This window comes from Anas platyrhynchos, chromosome 1, assembly GCF_047663525.1.
Source record: "Anas platyrhynchos isolate ZD024472 breed Pekin duck chromosome 1, IASCAAS_PekinDuck_T2T, whole genome shotgun sequence".
Lineage (NCBI taxonomy): Eukaryota > Metazoa > Chordata > Aves > Anseriformes > Anatidae > Anas > Anas platyrhynchos.
The window spans coordinates 14,915,550-14,937,239 of NC_092587.1; the positions used below are offsets into that span (position 1 = coordinate 14,915,550).

Here is a 21,690-nt window from a genome sequence, read left to right on the forward strand (position 1 = left end):
CCTGGAAACAGGATTTTGTATCTTCCACAGGCACTTGATCTGGCCTGTGTATGTTTCTCTTTTCCCAGTGTGGTAGAAAAGGATTCCTCGAGGAGTAAACAGGGAGTTTTACCTTCCAAGTGGCTGTACCACAATCTTAGTAGCCTCTTGGCAGAGTGGAGACATCTGTGTATACAGGTCTTCTGCCAAACCTCAATCTGGAAATGCAGGGTCCACGGTAAATTTTATGTGAAATAAAAAAAGCAGCAGCTTGGGCCTCTCCCCAAACAGCCTAAAGGTTGTTTAGACATATATAGGAGATCAAAAGGGAAGGGGAGGAAGGAAAACAGCTTTAAAGTTAATTTTATTGAAGAGTGGTGTAAAGATGATTCCTGATTTACCACTTTTCAGTTTATTAAAACATATTTTAGAGAGAGGATGCTGTATAAGTTCTCTTATATAAAGATCTACCAGTTACTTAGGAAGAGCCTTAATTCTAGATACAGGGAAAACCTGAGCTTGTGGGATGTCGAGTTGGACAGTCGGTATTATAAAAAGCAGTCTAGTTTCTTCATAGCTGAGACTCAGCATTAATTTTCAGCTTTTTCCAGAGGCATGTGTTCAAATCGCGATGTTTTCAAGTAGGGAAAATGATCAGTAAAGAGCTGTTTTGTTGGGTAATGGAGCACCAAAGCTTTTTTTTTGGTTAAATTCCCTCGGAGTGATTTCTGATTTCAAACTATTGCCTCCTGGAGAAACCAAATCTCAGAGAGTCCAGACACTGCACGCTGTGTGTGCTTTGGTACTGGATGTAATTCCAGCGTGTGATTTTGTGATTGTTTTTATTTTTCACCCCGTTGCATAACCCCCCTGGACGTTTGGTAACGGCACCAACAGCCTCCCCCTGGCGGCCGCCGCCAGCACACCCCACCCCACGGGGCTCTATAGGTAAGCCTGAGTCATTATTTACATGGGAATAGCTCATTTATTTTTGTATTTATTTATTTTTGCTTGCTTGACCAACTAAACGCCAGGACTGCTGTAGAGCCTACATTAAACTGCGACAACGGCTCCAGTGCGTGATTTAAAGCACTTTTATGTGACCGGGGTGGCGTTGAGATCAGCGCACTGAGTTAATTTTCTGGGGAAATCCCGAATTTACGAAATTTTGGCCATCTCCACGGGTTGTGCTAAATATGATAATTTATTTCCGAGCTGCGCACGGACGTGTCACGCCGGGCCGCAGGAGGCCATCGCCAGCCCGTTTGGTGTGTTAACCGAGCGGGCTGTGCGGTGTTGGTGATGCCGCTGTAGGCGCGGGGGAGCTGTGGGGAGCTGTGAGGCGCTGAGGCAGCGGGGGGCGGCGGGGCCGGCCGCCATCTCGGGGCCGGGCGCGGTACACGTGTCCCTCAGCGCCTTGTTTACTATCGGCCGGGCGCCGCGCGGGGCACGCTGGGGGCTGTCGTTCTTCACCTGCACAACTTGGCTGGCGGCTGCCGCGGCCGAGACTACAGCTCCCAGAATGCCTCGTAGCGAGCCGAGGATGGGATTAGCCAATCGCGGCGCTGTCTGCGCGTGATTGACGCGCGGCGCGGTGCAATCAGCTGTGCAGGATAGTCAAAACATGTCCGCCCTCCGGGCGGGTTTCTGATGGGCAGGCCGCTCAGCCAATAGGAACCGGGGACACGTTGAGCAACGCCGCCTCCAACCAATCAACGACCGAGCCTGGTCAGCACGGGGCGGGACTGCGCGGCGAGGACTCGGCGGGGGGGGAAGCTGAGGGGAATTCGGTAATGGCGACGGGTCTGGTAAGTGCCGCCAACTGCGGGGCTGCGGCTGCGGGCGGCCGGCGGGGCTCGGAGGGGGGCGGCCGGGGCTTGGCGGGCTGCGGGGGGGTGGCGGCGGCCGTGGGCGGCGCTGAGGAGCCTGCGGAGCCCTCATCGAGGCAGCCGCGGGCGGGTGGCCCGCTGTTGTTTACCCCGCTCCGTACCCCGGCCGCCCGGCGGCGTCGGGACGGTTCGGCGGCGCCGGGCTGAGCCCCGAGCGGCGCCTCCAGAGCGCCGGCTGCCCCTCAGGGCGGTCCAGCGGCAGCGCCAGGCTGGAAAATGCCCTCGAAGCCCCTTCCCCGGCCCCTTTTCCCCTTCCTCAGGGGCCGGCGGCTCGGCACGGGCTGACGGAGGGAGCGCGGGCGGCTCCTCGGCAGGGGGGAGGCGGCTGCGGGGGGAGAGGAGCGGAGGGGAGAGGGGGAAAAAGGGGGGAGAGGGGAGAAAGGAGGGGGGGGGCTGCCCCCCCCGGGCTGTTACGCAGTTGTGAATGAATGGGGCCTTGCGCGCATGCGCGCTGCCGGCGGGGAGTTTATAAACAAGGGCAGCGGCCAGGCGGGGTCACGTGGTGTGTGCTTGGGGGGGTGCGGGGAGGCTCGGCTGGGCTCGGCAAAGTTCGGAAGGGATCGGAAAGGTTCGGCCGGGCTCGGCTCGGCAACGCTCAGCGGAGGTCGGAAGGGCTCGGCTGGGCTCGGGAATGCTCGGCAAGGTTCGGCTGGGCTCGGCTCGGTGTCGCTCGGGAAAGTCCGGCCGGACTCGGCTCTCCTCACGAAGCCGTCCCGCCCAGCCCCCCCCCCCCCCGGCTCCCCTTTTAACGGGAATTATTTTACCCTTGGCCCTTCCGAAATGGAAGTAGCTCCCCGTAGCCAATAGGATCTTTCTTAATATTCCCGTATTTTCTTCCTAACGTCAGGAAGGGACTCGTTTTACAGCGCGGGTGCCCGTTATCGAACCCGTTGGGCTGTGAGGGAAGGTTGCCGCCAGCGGTCTCAGCGCTGCCTGGCGCCCCCACCCAGCACATTTCACAACAGCCTCGCGAAAACTGAACCAAAAAAAGGCCGTGCGAGCTAATCCATGACCGTTCCCTTGACGTTTCAAAACACCGAAATGCCAAGGCCCAGGCAGGAAGCACACGCTGTTCAAAACAGCCTTTAATTGGGCAGAAAAAGTGCTCAACTCCGCTTTTCTTCCTTTGAATTCGTTTCCTTGGGTTTTTTTGGCTGTTACATATGGATGGCTTTGGTTTAGAAAAGTCCTCGAGCCACGGAAGCCTGAGTAATTCCTCAAGTGGAGCAGGCGGCTTTCCCCTCACAGCTGCCCGTCGCTGTGGTGCCAGCACAGGTGTGCTCAAACCTGGCAGGCTCCGAGGAGGGGGTGACGTTCCCAAAACAACCCAGCGCCTTCGTTTTGGCAGGAGGAGGAGAAAGGAAGGGAAAAAAAATAGAAGGAAAAGCAAGGCAGATGGTGGGGGCGGGGGGAAGGACACGGACAAGCCAGAAAAACAAGGAGTGGCTTTGTGGAGCTGGCTACTTGGAGATGGTCAGCGAGGTCCTGGCCCGCGGTACTGAGGGCTGGGTTTGCTGTGCAGAAATGACTTTCTGCTCATTATTCTGTATTTTTACCAGTGGATGATAGAAGAACAAACTGCATTAAAGATGCTGCTAGAGGTGAAACATGCAAACCATTGCTGGTGTATTAGAACACACTCTCATTTCTCTTCCCTCCCTCCTCCACCTCTTTCAAATCAGAATTGTACCATCGTGGCTTTATAGTAGTGACATTTCAGTAGTACTAACCATCTCTTATTCTTGGAATGTGACTTTATGTGCTTTTTGTGTATATTTAAGAGAAAATGGTTAGAAATTTCCAGTAAGAGCCTTGACACTGCTGCTCTCAAACTGTCCTTGACACTGCTGTGGCTGTTTGGAATAGCACATGCAGTTGCTGTTTTCTGAGCCAGGCTTACGTTGCCTTGTATACCTTTGAAATTTCCCCCACATCTCCGTAACTGTGCTGGGATGGCCCAGGGAAGGGCCAGGTAGGTTGGGAAAGGTCAGGATGTAAGGCAGGGGTGGCACCAAATCGAGACATGTAGGTGACAGGCTGCAAAGTGAACAAAACAGATTCTTGGAACGAGCGAAAACAGAGAATCCTGTTAATGCTGGCTATACACACACAATACTTTTAAATCGTTTATTAAAATAAAGTGGTTTTCATTAATTATTATCTCAGGGCCTTTATGCAATACAGCAAGGGAACTTGTAGGGTGGTAGGCTTACTGCTTCACATGAAGGGACTGGCTTTTAGCTGTTGTTAGCTGTTTGTGTTTCCCTATCGGGGTGCACATAGAGGTCATGGTAGGCCACTGAGCTTTTCTTTGTTACCAGGCCGCATTTTTTGCTGTTTTGTGAAGGACTATTACTTTTCCAATGACACTTTGTTAAGGTAGAAAGTAATAGTGTTATGGTAGCTTTAATTCATCGCCATCTGAAAACAAAACCACACCAGTATATAACCAAATGAATACAGACCGGATAACCTTGTTTGTCAGCGTTTAGAGACAGTGCTAGTACGGAATAATCACAGTTCTCTGGCTGTTGAAGATAATTCAAAGGCTTGCTGTTGGTGTAAATGTTACAGTACTGAGATTTGGGGAAATGAAACTGCAAAAAGTCTAGTGGTGGCTTTCTTTTGTTTCCTTTTGCAACCCACTTTGTGACGTTAGCAGTTAAACGTGTCTGAGGCTACAGCAGGAGCTGAAATCAGCGCAGGGCGCGCAGGGCGGTGGAAAGGCCCCTGCAGATAACTTCAGCAGGGAGAAGGGGGGCACGATGCTAAATGGCACGGGAGACCTGCTGGCGAAAGGCTGAGTCAAGCATCCTCTTTGCTCCGGTCTTCGTTTGCAAGGGCTGTGCCCCTGCTGCCCAGGTCCCGAGGTGCATCTTGCCTCTAGCAGAGCTTGAGCTTGAGCAGTTTGGGGCAGGCTACCAGAGCCAGGCACAAGGGGCCCCTGGGGCCAGCAGCTGACTCAGAAGGAGCAGCCCCAGCATCATCAGGGTGATCTCTGAGGGGCCAGAGGGCTGCCGGGAACTGAGAAAGCGAACGTCACGCCTGGCTTGTAGGAAGGAGGAGGATGCGGGGAAGCTGCCGGCTGGGCAGGCGAACCCTGGCCGGCAGGAAGGCGGGGGAGCAAAGCCTCCTGAAAACCACAAGCCCCCGCTCACAGGAGGGTGAGCAGGAACAGCCAGCGTGGGCTTACCGAAGGCAAATCGCGTCTGGGCCCCTTCTGTGGGGGGCTGAGTGGCTCGGTGCGCAGCGAGCGCTGTTTATGTGGGCTGTGGGAGGGTTGGGGAGGCTGGGACGCAGCACTCACAGGCTGTGGCAAGGCAAGTTCCAGCCACATGCAAGCAAACAAACTCCTTCCAGCAGGAGCTCTGCTGTAGCACTTAATTTAGGTGTACACAAGTATTTAACCTCTGTTTCTTTGAAGTCAGATACTTTGGAGCATCCTAACATGGTGTGGGAAGTGAAGACAAACCAGATGCCTAATGCAGTTCAGAAGCTGCTCTTGGTAGTGGACAAGAGAACTTCAGGGATGAATGACTCACTGGAGTTGCTGAAGTGTAATGAAAACCTGCCCTCTTCTCCGGGATACGCATCCTGTGATGAGCACATGGAACTCGGTAAATGACGTGGCTCTCACAAGAAGCCAATTCTGAAGCTTTTTTGGTTGCAGTTTTCCTATGGTGAGGTTACTGGGAGCCGACTGAGGTTTCTGACTGATCTTTGACTTAGGTAGGGCAGGGAACGTGACAGTGCAGTGTGACGTCGGAAAGTTTACTATCACTTTTCCCTGTAACCTATTTCCAGCTCTGACACACTGGCTTGTTGACTTAAATGTGTTCTTTGAACTTCGAGCTGCAAGTTTCTGCTCCTAATTTCCAGAGGAGGCTTTTTTTTTTTTTTTTTTTTTTTGGCACAAGAATAACAGCTCAAGAGCTCCTCCTAAAGGGAAATTATGTTCCTTTAGATCAACTCCAAATAGAGATTCTGGGGTAGAAGAACGTTTAACATCAGTTCTTACCTACTGGAGAAAAATAGTGTGCACTTTAGAAAGGATTGATAAGATCCATGAAACATTAACACATTTAATTGAAGTCATAAAATAATTAAGAATAATGATACTAAGTCACGTGACAGTATGTGACAGCCTTCTGATATTAAGTTGGGTTCCCCTCTGTTATCCTGTACAGCATGTGAAATACATAGATTATTGATAGGAATTCACCCCTACCAGGCTGCATGCCCAGCTTTCACCATTTCTGAGCTTTTAGATTCCAATTGACTGGTGGAAGCCTGGGAAATCTCACCCTTTGCAGTCTCAAACCTTGATTATTTTTAGTGACATACCTGTAAGAACAGAGTAACTTAGTTGGCTTTTGCCGAAACATTTAGTATTTTTGTGAAACGTGTTGCCGTGTGCAGTATTCTGACTAGTAATTCTGGTAGAATTCTAGTAAACTAGTCAATCCAGTAAAAGGATTTATTTCCATGTTACCAAGGCAGTATTTTTATCTAGAGCTGCTTGATATTTTTCTTACAATGATTGTTTGAATGTATAGGAGACTAGAGATAGGATTATTCCTGTGCATGGATTTCTGTAAGTGTTACAAACAGGGTTTGTAAACTGTTGGCAGTTTTGAGATGAAGGAAGCAAATAATTGTATTTTCTCAAGTTTGGTTTTGATCTTTATTTGCAAGATTCAGTGTCAACTAGTGCTTACCAGTATGTATAATTATGGCAATTTGTGCCTTTGTTTGCAGACGATCTTCCTGAGCTACAGGCTGTGCAGACAGATTCTACCCCACCTGCACTTTTCCAGCTTGGTGCCGATGTTTCACATCAGGAGTGTTCGAGGCCTTCATGGAACCAACATACCTCAAGCAGCGATTCGGAGAGTGCTTACTCGTGTGAGAATGGGGTGAACTGGTTGACAGAACTAGCAAATATCGCCACAAGTCCTCAGAGTCCTTTGATGCAGTGCTCTTTTTATAACAGGTACCGACATTCGTTTCAAGTTTTAGCTCCAGGATTTGTAATATTAAATCTCCAGAAACGTTTCCTTCCCTCTTCACGCCCTCTGCTCTCTGACTTTGAACTGCAGACCTGTTTTTTATCTTCCTGTGCAGTAACCTCATTCCTTTCACAGATGATTACACAGGACTAGTTTCAGAGCCTGTTGCAAAAATTTTTTAATTGCCAGCCATGAATGAGGTAGGACAGTGTAAGGACGTTCCTTAACCACAGGAAGCTCAGAAATTATTGGCATCTACCTCATGCGAAGCAGCAGTTGAAAAATTAAGATGAATTTCTTGTATTAATCTCTTAATATTTACTAGTACTAAGTAGTCGGTAATACTTATTAGTGCACTGACTTCAGGTGCTTTTTAATGAGCTAATTGGAAATCTAATGTAATGTTATTGTTTACTGTTACTGTTTCAGATGTGTTATCTGTACTTTCTGGAGGGATGGGAGAAGTGTTGTGGGATCTTAGAATTTTCCAGGCTTCACCTTTTGTTGTATGGCTTTGCTCTTAGGTTTATGATAAGAAAATGAAATGCAGTACTGTTAAAAGTATTGCACTTGGGATTTATTTGTTATGACAGAGCAGATGTCTCTGAGAATGGGGTATTCAGTTCAAGATATTTGTTACAATTTCAGCATGGTGACAAGGAGGTGCTGCTGAGGAAGTAGTGCTGTCATTTGGGTGGCAGACAGAAGCTATGCAGCAATTATGCTAAACATTGCCTTTGCCTGAGGTTGCACCCTTTAGTCATCCCGTTTGAGTATTGTTGTGGGGGTGTTTATTTGGCGTTTGGCTCATGCAAACAGCAACATTTGTTAAAGTAAATTTGTTGTTCCTAGTGCCATTAATGCTGTCTTCTTGCTCCTTCCCAAGATTGCAGTGTAGATACAGCCATACGCATACAGTGTCACGTGCAGTGAATAGTCACCTGTGACTACAGGATATCTGCTGCTTTTGCATTAAATAATTTCCTGTACTTACCTGAATTATTAAGAGTTTTCAGTAGATATTCAAAATCTGGCAGGATATTTATATGTACAGTGATTGTGCTTTAAAATGATGAATTATGAAATCTCACTAAATAAAAACAGTTTAGAGTAATGGTAGCTAAATCTTGCATCACCTTAATCCGAAATATTTTAAAATCTATTTTTCTCTTGTAGATCATCTCCTGTTCACATAATAGCTACAAGCAAAAGTTTACATTCCTATGCACGTCCTCCACCAGGATCCTCAAAGAACGATCCCAACTTCTCCAAGAATGATTTGGATGAAACACCAGTCAGACATGAAAGGGTGAGTTGTCCCGAAACATATCTAAAATAAGTAAAGATGAATGAGCAATGAATTAAGCTTTTTGAAAAGAGAAACTTTTTTAAAAAAAGAGCTGTTAAGTTTTAGCTAGATTTTCTGATAGTTTTCATTTTAGTAAACACTGCAGCTTGTTGTACTAAGCGATAGAGTACATAGTTCTGTAGAGGAGATTCTGAGAAAGCTCTGCTTCTCTTGCTGTTCCTTCTATAGCAAGCTTCTCACAATCGTGTTACCTTGTTTGCTATCTTGAGAAGCAAGGATGTGGAGCCATATCCTTTTAGACACAAAAATTGTCAGTCCTGTTTCTCCCTTTCCTGTGTATTCATGTCTGAAATTTGTCTGTTAATGACATTGTGTTTTTCCCAGCTATTTATCTAGAACAAACTTGTAGTTTTCCAGTAATCTCACTACAGAATAACCTGTGCTTTGAGTGTTTTGTGGATGACTAAGGAATGATAGGTTATAAACCACTTGTACTTTAGCCTAAGATGGGGGGCTCAGATGAGTTTCAGGGGATGAAAAATAAAAAGTTCAGGACAGCACCTGTCAAGTACAGAACATGAGAATGCTCCATTCACATTTACTGCATTCCTTGAATATTCGTCTTCGTGTTGCATTCCTATTTGTGTTAAAGGCAGGATTATGACAGAGATGCAAATTAGACAATGTGCCTAAATATGTATAGGACCAGCCCTGAAATCTCACACATTAATACATCAGCACCATTTTGCTTTTATTTATAGGCGAATAGTGAGTCAGAATCTGGTATCTTCTGCATGTCGTCACTTTCAGATGATGATGATCTAGGATGGTGCCATTCTTGGCCCTCAACTGTTTGGCACTGTTTTCTAAAAGGTAAATAACATGCATTATTGAATAAGCATTTGTGGTTTTTTGTTTCTTTTTTTTTGTCTTTTTTACATGCAATTAATCTATTTTTTATCTTTTCCTTAAAAAAAATGTATTAGGCTCTCGTTTATGCTTTCATAAAGGCCGCAATAAAGAATGGCAGGACGTTGAAGATTTTGCAAGGTCTGAAAGCTGTGGAAAAGAGGAAAATGGCTCAGCAAGTGCCTACAAGGTAGCTGTTAGTGCATTTCAATTGCTGTAGCACAGTACTTACCTTGCAATGTTATCTCTACACCTTTAATTACTATCTCTGGAAGATTTTATGCTGAGCTTGTCTAGTGCTGATCACTGCACTGTTTGATTATCTTGCTGTGAAGCAATTGAACTGAATTCATTTAGGTATGTTTTGAATGTTTTATTATTTTATTAATTTCAGTGAGAACACCTAGAATGTTGATATTTTGTAATATACCTTAAGATGACAAATAGACACTTGCAGTATACAGAGTTGTATGCTTTTTCTGGGGGGGAAATTCTGACCTGTGTGCATGTTTACAGGGCTATGGTTCTGATGGTTTGAAGTTGATTTCTCATGAAGAAAGTATTTCCTTTGGTGAGTCAGTGCTGAAGCTGACTTTTGATCCTGGCACAGTGGAAGATGGTTTGCTTACAGTAGAATGCAGACTTGATCACCCTTTTTATGTTAAAAACAAAGGTATGCAATCCTACAAGTACACTTGGGTTTATATTACAACATTCTTAGAAAGTAGTTGCAGATTTTACTACTGCCCCATGTTGCTCGAGAAATCAATAAAAAGCAATGTTGTAGAATCAATTTACTATCTTTATCGGAAAAAAAAAAAAAAACAACAGAATTTGAACAAACTAAAACTGCAGAAATATTGTACATCTCTTCAGGCAAGATTTGGTCAAGTATTCAAGTGGAGTGCAGGAAAACAGATAAATTGGGGGGAGAAAGGAAAGCTGCAAATAAGGGAGGCTTTTCTCTCCAACTAAACGTTGAACTTCTGACGATAAAAGTTCCCAGGTTTTGATTGTGTTTTTTTTGTTTTTTTTTGCTAGAGTGAGATTTTACTTTAGATAAACATAAAGTATTTGCAGTAAGAATTCCTGAGTAAGTGTTTCTGATTTTTCTTTTGGGTGAAAGAAACTACATCAGAACACTGCTATGAAATGGTGTCATTTAGGCATATAGGATTGCTCCGGTTAAGAACTAGAGAGATTGTCTGGCCTTCTGTCTAATTTAACTCTTTACCACTTCAGGTTGGTCATCTTTTTATCCAAGCTTGACTGTGGTACAGCATGGCATTCCATGCTGTGAAATGCATCTTGGAGATCTGTGTCTACCTCCTGGACACCCTGATGCCATTAACTTTGATGATTCAGGTGTTTTTGATACATTTAAAAGGTAATTTTTGAATAAAGTGGCCTCAGCGGTTTTTATATTTAATGAGTAGGCACCTTAAGTCTACAAGAATTTGAAGCATTACGTAGAGCAAAGAGAGAATACTTCTGGTTATAGAAGATAAATGAGAGGGGGAAAATGAAGTCCAAATGATCAGGAAAGCTGTGTAGTTCTGTGCTGTGCTAAACTGCAAAGGAATTTCTTGGGGTAATTTTGCAGACCCTGCTTCTGATAGTCTAATACAAATCAGATAAAACAGCAAAGAATATATTACTTGTACAAATCCTTTAGGTGAAGTGGGGTAGGTTTCAAAAACCTGATATTTTTTCCTTAATAGCTTGTGTTTGCCAGCTCTTAATGCGTGCTTCAGCTGCATACCTGAAACTGCCTGAGTAGTTCCTTAGTAACTAACGCATGTACGGCTTTAGAATACAGTGCTTTCGTGATTTGTTCTTTTCTTTGTAGATTCTGCTATTTGTGGTTCTTTTCCTAATAGAGCAGTGACATCTAACTTGAAAGTTTGATTGAGGTTTGTCTTGGTTTGAGCAGGAGATTTGCCCAGATCACCTTCAGAAGTGCAGTCCAACAGAATAATTCTAAGGTTCTGAGAAAGGAAATAGGAGTACTCATAAAGATTTTCCATACTATTTCGAGCTTTCTAAGTTTAGTAGAACCCATCTTTTCCTATGATGTTAGCTTCTTTTTAGCATCTGATTTTAGTCCAGTTGCTTTTTGTTATTTTTATGAGAGAGAGAATTTAAAACGCTGTTTGCAGTTCAAGTTCTATGAGCTCTTGAAGGTTTTCAGTGTGGACTAACAGTGGGTTCAAATTGTTTGAATTCACTCATTTGCTGCCTAGGCTTTTTCTTCTTACTAACTCCTGTTCTTGAACTTTCTTTGTGGAGAGCTGATAGAGTCATGTTTATGTCTTACTGAAGGCATTGGACTTGTCTCTTTACTCACCCTGCAGCCCAGCTGAATACTGTCTGGACACTTCAAATTCCTTATCTCTGTTTTATTTTGGGGCAGAAGAGCCTCTGAGAAAGGAGCACGCAGCAGCAGCTGGGGTTAACAGGACAGAATGAAATAACAAAATCCTGTGGCTGTGTTAGGAGGAGATTAGGAAAGCTGCTGGACTGTTTGGAGAACAGGGAGGTCCTTTCTCATTATCTTGTAAACTGGCCCGCAGAGTTGTCAGCGTTATCCCTTCTTTGTTGCTTTTTCCTTCTCCAGGAGATTTTGGTGTCAGTCTTTCAGTCTCCACCCTTGCTTTTGGTTCCATCCCACAGACGGGACCTGCTTGCACAGATGGGTCTGGGCTATAACTTGCAGCATTTATTTCCCTGTTAGTAGTTCTGGTCTGTGCTTGGAAATAAATACTTTGCCATGAATTGTTTAACTCATTCAGCAGTGTCTGACAGGAGCCTCAGAGTTACATGTGTTTATGTTTGTGGTGGGAATGTAGCATCTTAAAGTTATGGTCAAGCAGCACCTTTATAGGTGTGTTTTCCCCATAAAGCATGCTAAAGACTTCAGCCTGTGTTTCCCAGAATGATCTGCTCACACCTGGTAGTTCCTGAGGTGATAACAAGTAGTCTGTGCATCTCCTGTAGTGCTTGGAGTTTTTGGTCAACAGAAAAATAACAGTTTGTAATATTTGCAGGTCTAAGTGGTATGCAAACAACTCGTTAAGCTGTTGAAATAGCTGAAATACGGAGGGATTCTCACATTTCTGTCACTAGAGGGCGGACATTTGCCAGCTTTTAATTCAATAGTGTGCAGCGTCACGGGCTTTTAAACATGCTAAGCTTAGTGGAAGATTTGTCTGTAAAACACTTCAAACTGAATGGTCTAGAGCAGTTATTTGTACAAGAGTGTGTATTACATTGTTTATTTTAATGCAATTGTTTCGTATTTGTTACTAACATTTCCACACAAGTGAACTCAACACCTGTTCTCCCCAGAGCAGCTGTCACTTTCGGTACCTATCGTGCACTGACCAGACGTGGGCTGCAGTCAGGGCAGTTGCGGAAAGAAAACAATTTACTTCAAAAGATTGTGAAATCTGAAGACAGTGTATAACTAATCACTAGACAGTTGGGGAGTTGGCAGTACCCAGCAGACCGTGTAAAGCAGCAGCTCAGTGTCACTTGGAAAAAGCGTTAGCTCATCTGCCAGACTCTTTTTCTTCACTTGCATCTGCATCGAGCACAAACTCAAAGCACAAATTCACCCAAAAGATCCCAGACTACTAGATAGCACAGCTGGAGAACGAGCAGCTCTCTAGGGCTTGTACCTACAAAATGCTGGATCATTTCATAAGATGTCTTTTTCTTCTAGTTATGATTTTACACCAATGGATTCCTCTGCAGTTTATGTGCTCAGCAGCATGGCTCGCCAGCGTCGCGCTTCTCTGTCTTGCGGAGGATCAAACAATCAAGATGCTGAGAGATCCGAGTGCAGTACTAAAAACTGTGTGTCTACTGCATCAGCACATCTTTCCTCCAGTTCTTTGTACAGCAAAGCTGGCAAAAGCCACAGCTCAGGGACTGCAAGTACTGTGAGTGCCACTTCTCCAAACAAGTGCAAAAGACCAATGAATGCCTTCATGCTTTTTGCCAAAAAATACAGAGTTGAATATACTCAGATGTATCCAGGGAAAGACAACAGGTAATGGTATAAAAGTGTGTTGGTTTTTTTTTGATTCTGCTAGCTCACCAGAAACAGATCTTAACCCTGACAGCACCTTGGTAAATTTTCCGTGCCCTAAAAGCGCTGAAACTTGCAGGAAGTCGTATGTCTTTATGTCTGGGGGGAGGGTGCTTGGTTTGTTCTTTCGTTTTTACAAAGATGTTTGTTATGTGGATATTGAATCTGAATGTTTTGTGCTAGTTGTGCCTATGTAAATGTAAACTAAAACACTTGAATGCGCACCCATCTTAAAATCAGACTTTTAAAAATGTATATAACATGAAAAATGTTACCATAAACATTTCATTTCATATAAAAATCCTAGTGCTGAATCTGGCGAAAGTTAAAAGCTGGCAGGGCTTTGAGAGGGCTTTGGGTATTCCATCCTGTTCTGGTGGGGAGGCTGTAACTGCTGCTGAGAAACAAAACCCTGCCGTACAAAGAGCCCTTCCCTAAATTCCAGCCGGTCTTGTGTGTGCTGGCTGCAATGTTCCACAGTGTTTGTCATAACCTCAGTGAGGCAGATCTGTTATCCTCAAATTCTTTGCAACTGTAAGTGAGAAATCAGATAAAAGACAGCCAGGAAAATTGATGATTACTTAATTAAAATGCTGATTTTAAATGGGCGCAGTGAACTGGAGCCGCAGCTGGATGGATGTGGAAATAGTTTGAATATTTCAGTGAGAACACTGAAGTTTATGAAGGAAAGTGGTGCGAGTTACGAGTAAGCTTCAGAGTATGCTGCTCCCTTCTTCCTTTGAAAGCACTTTCTTGGCACCCATAAAACACAAAATAAATCATTGAGAGTTTGATAATTGGTTTTATAGGCATTCAGCTACTGTTGCTTACGTGTTGCTGGGGCGTTCATTAATTGGGCTGCTCGGAGGCAGCTGTCATGCTTTGAGAATGCACGTGTGTGGTTTTCAGATTACTGAGGAGATCCTAGAGTTGGTTTCATGTAGTCCCCACTTCTTACACTGGAATTCTTACATTATTACAGCATTTTGTGTTTATGGATATGAGAAAGGACAAAACTCGAACAGTTCTGTTCAGAGATAAAGTGGCTCAAGATGCATCACGAAGATAGTGAGCTGCAAGCATTCAAAGCACATTCACATCATGCTACAGTCCGTAAGGGGACTTCAGCTGTTGTTAGGCTATTCCAGATACTCTAGTTTCGTCTCCAGATACTCTTACTGTAGCCATAATGTGTGTGTTCAGAAATACTTGAGTAATTTGAGGCCGTGTACATTTTAAAGATAAACCCCCTAAACTGTGTTTTAACAGTCTCTGTTAATGCTGAACATAATTACTGAGTGAACTTGAGGCATTCTCCAGTTCTGTTTTACAACTCCTTGTGAGTTAACTGCAGTACGAGGGCTTGCATCCTCCATGGTAGCACATTGCTAAAATGTTGTTGGGCTCCTTCCCAGCCTCGTAAGAGGAAAACGGCAGTGTACAGGGCGTGATGAAGTTCTGATGAGGTGCAAGTAGGGTCAGTTCGTTCTTGTTTCTGGTCAGGAGAAATAGGTCTCAGTTATGGCAGTAAAATTTCTCTGTATGCATTTTGCTTCGGTCTCAGCAGTTCACTCACAGAAACATCTCCTTGGAGAAACGAAGCTTTTTGTTTGCGTTAGATTCTGCAAGCTTTCTGAAATACACAGATCTGTACTCACTGCTTGTGCCTCGGTGCAGCTTGGCTGTGGAGGTACTATTTTATTGTGTGTTTGAAATACAAAGATTTCAGATGCTTCACGTTTATTTGTTAATGCAGGGCCTTTTTCAGCCAACCTCGCTCTGGTCACAGTGTTCTTTCCTGGGAGGGTGAGTGGCCTGCTACAAAATATTGACAAAACCAGATGCTGGTGCTGTCGGTGTGCCTCCAGATACTGCCAAAACATGAAAACCTGCTAATTAAACCGCGTGTATTTCCTTCTAATGGCAAACCAAGCATACTGGTTCTTGCTTTGGGACTTGGTGTCAATGGGGTCTGGTTGCTGCTGGAAGGGTTTGCTCTGAGGAGTCCCCAGAGCATTTGACAGCCTGGCCTTAGCAGTAGTATCCTCACCATGCTCCCTTCAGGCTCTGGGCTCGTAAAAGCCTGACCAGTGCCACGCGGTATTTTGGGATTAAAACGCGTTTTCTTGAGGGCGTGGTGCAGAGCAGCCTTCTTCAGACTCGCCATGTGTGAAACGCTGTGGAAGTGGCTGATGGCACTGCTGGCTTCTGTCAGAAGGCTGTGAGCAGCTTCACTGCCAGCAGGGAAACTGAGATCGGAAAAAGCAGATTGCTTGCAGTTGCACACCCCTTTTTTCTTAAAAGTGGTTGTGCAGCCTTCATTACTGTAAGCTGAAGCCAAAGCACACCTACCCGGGAGCTTCACAGTTGTTGCTAAAGCAGCGATGGTTTATAGAGGTCGTCATTGAGCCAGAGGATGGCATTCGCATTTTAATAGAATATTGATCCAACAGTTAAGCAATATGGCGTGATGATGTGGGGAAACACTGTCCAAAGGTCGTCAAGTTTGTAAGGAGGAGGAAAAAATTCATTCAGCTTTTGGAAGTGACGATGGGTGTGTTAGAACAAACGGTTCTTCCTGCGTAGGAACGTTAGCACGGGAACTTACCAGTATGTTCTGCCCACTCGTGTTCTCCCCAGCACGGATTAAAAGGGGAGAAAGCTACACGGATCTGTTAAATAGACCCAGGGATTTGCAGTTAATCAAATCTTTGTTTGGCTGAGGTCATGTTCAGATCATTGCCCTAATTATTAGAGAACATATTTTCAGCAAAGCTGCCAGATAATCGTGTAACATGAAAGTAGAGCAAAGCAAATGTGAACTACCATGTGGCGGGGGTTCGCATCAAGCTGATTTTTTAACATTCCTATTCTGCTGGCTTGTGCAAGTTGCTGTGTACTCAGATAGACGCCCTTGGAAATTTTAGAAAGTGCATTGACCCGTGCTCAGCGAACACACAAGTCTCAGCTGTTAACTGAAAAAAAGAAGTAGGAGAAGATGATCAGAAACGTGGTTGTTTAAAAAAAAATGTTTTTGTTTTTTTGTTTTTACACTTTTGCTTTTTTAAAGGGCTGAGATAAAGGAAAATGAGGGTATTTCTACAATCCTGTCCTGACCACAGTCTACAACATTTCTCTTGCAGAGCCATAAGTGTGATACTTGGTGACAGGTGGAAGAAAATGAAAAATGAAGAAAGACGGATGTACACACTAGAAGCCAAGGCCTTGGCGGAAGAACAGAAACGTTTAAATCCTGATTGTTGGAAACGAAAACGAACAAATTCTGTATGTTCTCTCAAGCTGTTTTTTTCATTATGCAGTTACATCTGCTCATATGGTAGCTACAGAGTTTTCTGCTTGTTCAAGATATGTTCTGCTGTCTCCGCCTTTTCTTGGTAGACCAAACCTTCATTTTCATTCCCACGTTGTGTAACCTGCTCTGGGGCACTTGGCAGGAGACAGAGAGGAGACTGTCTGTCTCTGGGAGCTTGTGAGAGTTCTCTGAACTCTCTTGGCCTGAAAGCGAGCATCCTTGTGAAATACAGAGGAAGGGAGTGACCTCTTGGTTGAAGTAACTGAATTTGAGGTTGTATGTAAAATAAATCTGTCAATTTCTCCAAAACCACTAAAACCTCTACAGAGTGCTTCTCTGTTGTGATTCAGTCATATCACATTCTCCTTTTTCTTTAGTAAAAGCTTTTTCTTTACCACTTTTTTTAAACACTTAATTTTTACCAGCATGTACGAAATCATTGAGAGAAAAAAGTCTATTATTTTTTCTTTAATCACTTTCATTTGTTATGCTTTAGTTGGAAAATACAGTAGATAATTCTTGTGCAGGGAAGTAAGTTTTTTCCACTTGTAAGAAGCCCATCAATTTAAGAGTTTGCAGCAGTGTTGTTAGTAGTTGGTGGATGCATTAGGTAAGATGAGGGCTTTCAGGCTAACCTGCAGGTTCAGACAGGCAAGTAAGTTGGAAGGAAAGGTCCTGTGAGGTGCACTGAGCACCGTTCAGCAGCCCTTTTGTGCCTTTTATAGCATATTCTTGGAATTTATTGCATTTTATGGAAGCATCACGTGTGTTGTGGGCTTGACAGGTCTAAGATTTTGATCCTCAAATTGCCACCTTTTATTTTCACATGAAAATGAGTTTATTTTCTCAAGACCATGTGCAAGTGCTGCTATAAGACTGAATAAGAAATGCTCCAACTCCAAGTTCCTTCTTCACTGCTGTACATAATTTGTGCTGAGCTTTCAGTCCCTTGTCACAGAAGGTTTCAGCGAATCCCAGCTGCTAGGAACAAGCTGTTTTTCTGTTCACTGTATCATCCCAGATGTTGCACTGCATCTTATTTTCATCTACAGTGACAGCCCTGTGTGTTTCATGTGGTTTTAGTTAGAATAACTATTTATTAATACTGTTTTTACGCTTCTGGAGTCTTGGGCATTGGCCTGTGAGCTCAAACGTTCTTCACACTTGCACCTCTGAGCTTCAGGGAACACGGTGGGTGTGCTGGTGTATAATTGAGAGGAATATTTGGGTTGGCCTCAGCAGAATGTGTTTCTTACCCATTACAGTAGGAGTTTCCCTGTTGTCGCAGGGCCTTTGGGCCGAGATAATAGGATCTGTGGAACCTATTACCTCGGTGTTATACAACAGCAACAGCAGGAAATAAGTTGTTTAATTGTTTTTCGCGAACTAAGCATTTCATTCACAGCTTGGTTCCTTTTCCAAATAACAATAGTTGACTCCATGCTGCAACAATGAAGTCTGCTTGGTCTTCTGATGACCAGGGGATAAAATCATCTGGTCTGGCCTTCTCTTTTCTTCTGAGTAACTGACCAAGGATTATAAGTACCTGTAGCTCTCAAAATAAGTGTTTGCTACCTTTAAGATAATGGCTATTTCCCTTTGATTGGTAACTGCTGACTTGTTTTTCTCCTCTCTTCTCCGTTCTCAGGGCTCACAACAGCACTAAGCCAGGATTTTGCTGTTAACTCTCTTTACAACATGGCTGTTGCTTGATGGCAAGAAGACGCAAGATCAAGGTCTTACTATTTGTTGTGAATTTGTGTGACCATAAAATATTGGCACCATCAAGTCAGAAATGAGGTAGTAGGAGTGCAGATTTGCTTTTTACAATAGAACATTAAGTAAGCTAAAACTATCAACATTTTAAACCAAATTGCCTTATTTTTCTTCCAAACTTCATATATGTATCAGGTAATATAGGCTTGAAAATGGATATCCTGTGGTGCTAAAGTACTTTAGAAAGAGGCGAAGGAGATGTGTATAAATGTTTATTTTTAAAAGAAAATGTACAAAAAAGGGGAATTTTAAAATACGTAACAGCTGTTTCTATACATTGATTCTTATTGCTGATTCCTATGTATTGCACAACCATATTATTAATTACGATTCTCGGATCTGGGAGTTTCTGAAGTGGCAAAACGAAGCGTCAGCCTGGCGCCTTCCCAGTCCGCCCAGATGCCAACACGTTGCCGGGCCGTGGTAAATGGAGAGCGTAGTGTGATGTAGCACGGGAGCCGCTTCTTGGCTTGCCATCTATAAACCCTGAGTCCACGAGTGAGATGTGTTTGCACCCGCTGGCAGTAGCAGGAGCTGTTCTTTCCGATGGAAGCAATGGCCCAGACCAGGATGAAATGAACGAATAGCATTATCTCAAGAAAAATGGTGCTGTCGATATTGTCACCATCATAGTTTTAACTTTGTGTTTTGTCTTTGCCACATACTCTCCAATATTTTATTTTGCCATAAGACATCTTTGTGGTGGGGGCAAACTTTGCACTTAACTATACGTGCAACACTTGCACTTTACTTTTTTTCCTCCAACTGTCTAAAATTAGAGCAGCTGCAGTAGGATTACAATTGCTTCTGCTGTGAACTTTTACAATCATGGCTTTTCATGTACTAAACAGCTGTGTGTTTCTTTTTTTTTTTTAAATCACAACTGTAAATTTCAGTTTATGACACGTCTACAAGATGTTGCCCCTAAGATTTTTGCACACTATATTCTTGTATATTATTTCAAATAAATTCATTTAAAATTCGTTGTTGTGTATTTTGTAAAACGAAGACTGGTTGTTACGTCAGCCCTACACAGATTAGCAAATTCTGCGTGAAAGTCTGCTTCACAAGGACCCATCCTAAGTATATTTTGATGCTTTGCTGTTAGGAAGCTGCTGAAGAATCTTAAATACTGAATTGACGATTGGATAGTCAATGTTCTTTATTACACTTTGAGCCAGAAGAGAGTTGAAATCAATATAAATTATTCTCAAGTGACAGCAGTGCAATAGCAAATGATTTTATGTTAGTTGTAAGTATTTTTCCGTGTGTTAAAATTAGTAATTTTTAGATAGAAACTGATGATTCTAGCATTTCAAAAGCACAATTTTCTGAATAAGGCTAAAATGCATCCAACTCCTTAAAACTATGCTTATAGGAAAAGAGCTACTTCCTTATTTGACATATTCAGCAATTATACTGTAATATTTGAGTATGTTCTAATTTTAAACCTTTCTAAATTCAAAAGGAATGCTGGAGTATGATTCATTTTTATTAGATGTAGATGTACAGCACATAAAGATGGTACAGTTTCATAACATTTGTGTATAAATAAGTTCCTATAATGAGAAGGTAAAGCAAGAAGAGAGGAATTTCACAGGAAATAGGTAAACACGTCTCATTGTAAAGCTTCTGATATTTGGAAGTAATTTACATTAACCCCAAGTATCCCTGTGGCACCAAAGGCTCATGACTGCATTGCTGTCCAACTTCTTACTCTGAGAGTTGCCCAGATGCAGTCACTGGAGTGTTGACATCGCTTTCTGCAGCAGCTGAACCATGATGGGATAGACAGGAGCAAACTCCTTTCCTTCTCGCGTTCTTACTGATTGAACGTATGCTTCCAGTGCGCCTCTAAAAAGAAAAACCAGCAAAGTAGTTAAAGCAATAAAATAGTGTACTATAAAAAGTTTGAGATCGGAAATTAAATTAAAAACTTTTTTCCCCTACTGAAGAATTTTACATGTCTGTGTGGAAGGTAGCAGTGAAGAAAGCCTCTACAGAGCTCTACATAATTGTTTCATGATCTTTCTCTCCTTTCTTGCATGTTTTGAGGAGTGAACAAGTTAACATTTAAATAATCAGCAGCAGCATGTTGCAGATGGCTTGAAATGACAGCTCTGACGCACAGACTCAGGCACATTGCTGTACTGGTAACCTTTAGAAATGAAAAGAATAGACTCCAGCTGCTGCAGACACTGAGAGTACAACTCAGAAAATGAAAACTGGGACACTGGTGAACAACTGAAATGCCTTTAGGTGATTTCCTGGCTAAGTCTTTTGAACTGCTGTCCTTTGGGAAATACTGGTCTAAACCGGAGACAAATCGCTTGTGTGCAGTTGTTGTGTAGCTTTGCGGTGCTTTTCTTACGTGTTGTAGGATGTCACACGTAAAAGTGGTGTGCGAGCTACACAAATACATTTCACAGCTGAAAGGGGCAACTGTGAGCATGTGCATGTCTGTAAATAACCTGCTGTACAAATACACGACCGCAGCGAAGTCACGCAGTCTTGCCGAAATTGTTCAGGGGACATAAGGGAACATTGCAAACCCCTGTGCACCTGTGGCAAATGAAGCTGATGGGAAGCAAGCAGGCCCTCAATTAGGAAGGGTAAGGAAAGGAGACATTCAAAACTGACTTGGCTTGTGCCTCTCACCCTAAGGGTCGGGAGTAAGGTGGGTGATGTGGGACGGGAGAGTCTCATATCCTGTACGAGCCTACCGCAGTGGGAAGTTACACGTGAGCCCAGAAAACCTGGCAAATGGAGGAGAATGGTAGAGGAGGTAGGATGAAGTGGGGTCACAACACGTGCCATTGCTGAAGGAGCTGGGCTTGTTCAGCCTAGAGAAGAGGAGGCTCAGGGGTGACCTTATTGCTCTGTATAAGTACATTAAGGGAGGCTGTAGCGAGGTGGGGGTTGGCCTGTTCTCCCATGTGCCTGGTGACAGGACGAGGGGGAATGGGCTAAAGTTACGCCAGGGGAGTTTTAGGTTAGATGTTAGGAAGAATTTCTTTACTGAAAGGGTTGTGAGGCACTGGAACGGGCTGCCCAGGGAGGTGGTGGAGTCACCATCCCTGGAAGTCTTCAAAAGACGTTTAGATGTAGAACTTAGGGATATGGTTTAGGGGGTACTGTTAGTGTTAGGTTAGAGGTTGGACTCGATGATCTTGAGGTCTCTTCCAACCTAGAAATTCTGTGAAATTGCATCTGAGTGACGGCATCACTAAACCTGCAAGGGATCTGAACTGCCTGAGCGAAAATTCAAAATCACCCACATCAGAGCTTTGCAGGAAATACATTTTTTTTTTTAGTCTTCATTTAACAACAACGGGGCTGCGTTCCTGAAGCCAGGAGCCTGTGCTCAGTCTGGGGGAGAGACGAGTCCAAGCTTTGGGTTCTGAGTAGCCGAA

General features: G+C 43.8%; 2 protein-coding genes across 6 annotated transcripts in view; one reads left to right on the plus strand and one right to left on the minus strand.

The window, feature by feature from the left end:
- Positions 1–1,632: 1,632 nt before the first annotated feature.
- On the plus strand, positions 1,633–19,260 carry HBP1 (HMG-box transcription factor 1). 4 transcript variants are annotated; one of them, XM_027459130.3, is made up of 11 exons: positions 1,633–1,787; positions 5,293–5,485; positions 6,627–6,861; positions 8,054–8,186; positions 8,948–9,059; positions 9,173–9,285; positions 9,612–9,768; positions 10,338–10,482; positions 12,820–13,149; positions 16,332–16,473; positions 18,150–19,260. In XM_027459130.3, the coding sequence occupies exons 1-11, from the start codon at positions 1,773–1,775 to the stop codon at positions 18,165–18,167; spliced, it is 1,593 nt and encodes a 530-aa protein (XP_027314931.1). In that variant the 5' UTR covers positions 1,633–1,772; the 3' UTR covers positions 18,168–19,260. The 4 variants fall into 4 exon arrangements, with proteins under 4 accessions (XP_027314931.1, XP_071888767.1, XP_071888762.1 ...); XM_072032666.1 differs by having other exon boundaries at positions 1,643–1,787; positions 5,297–5,485; XM_072032661.1 differs by lacking the exon at positions 1,633–1,787 and adding an exon at positions 4,859–5,032 and having other exon boundaries at positions 5,297–5,485.
- The window catches only part of COG5 (component of oligomeric golgi complex 5), a 180,859-nt gene continuing 178,263 nt past the window's right edge, over positions 19,095–21,690 (minus strand). For both annotated transcript variants that reach the window (XM_072032652.1, XM_072032653.1), the window contains one exon: positions 19,095–20,131. In XM_072032652.1, coding sequence (XP_071888753.1) covers positions 20,017–20,131 — 115 coding nt within the window. In that variant the 3' untranslated portion in view covers positions 19,095–20,016. The remainder of the gene's footprint in view (positions 20,132–21,690) is intronic.

Bases quoted from the DNA above. Each gene is read 5' to 3' on its own strand.
- HBP1 (XM_072032661.1), top strand. From the start codon at position 4,936: ATGCGGGGAAGCTGCCGGCTGGGCAGGCGAACCCTGGCCGGCAGGAAG. The intron at 5,033-5,296 runs GTGAGCAGGAAC...CTTTGAAGTCAG, and splicing joins AAGCCCCCGCTCACAGGAGG to ATACTTTGGAGCATCCTAAC. The intron at 9,286-9,611 runs GTAGCTGTTAGT...GCATGTTTACAG, and splicing joins GCTCAGCAAGTGCCTACAAG to GGCTATGGTTCTGATGGTTT.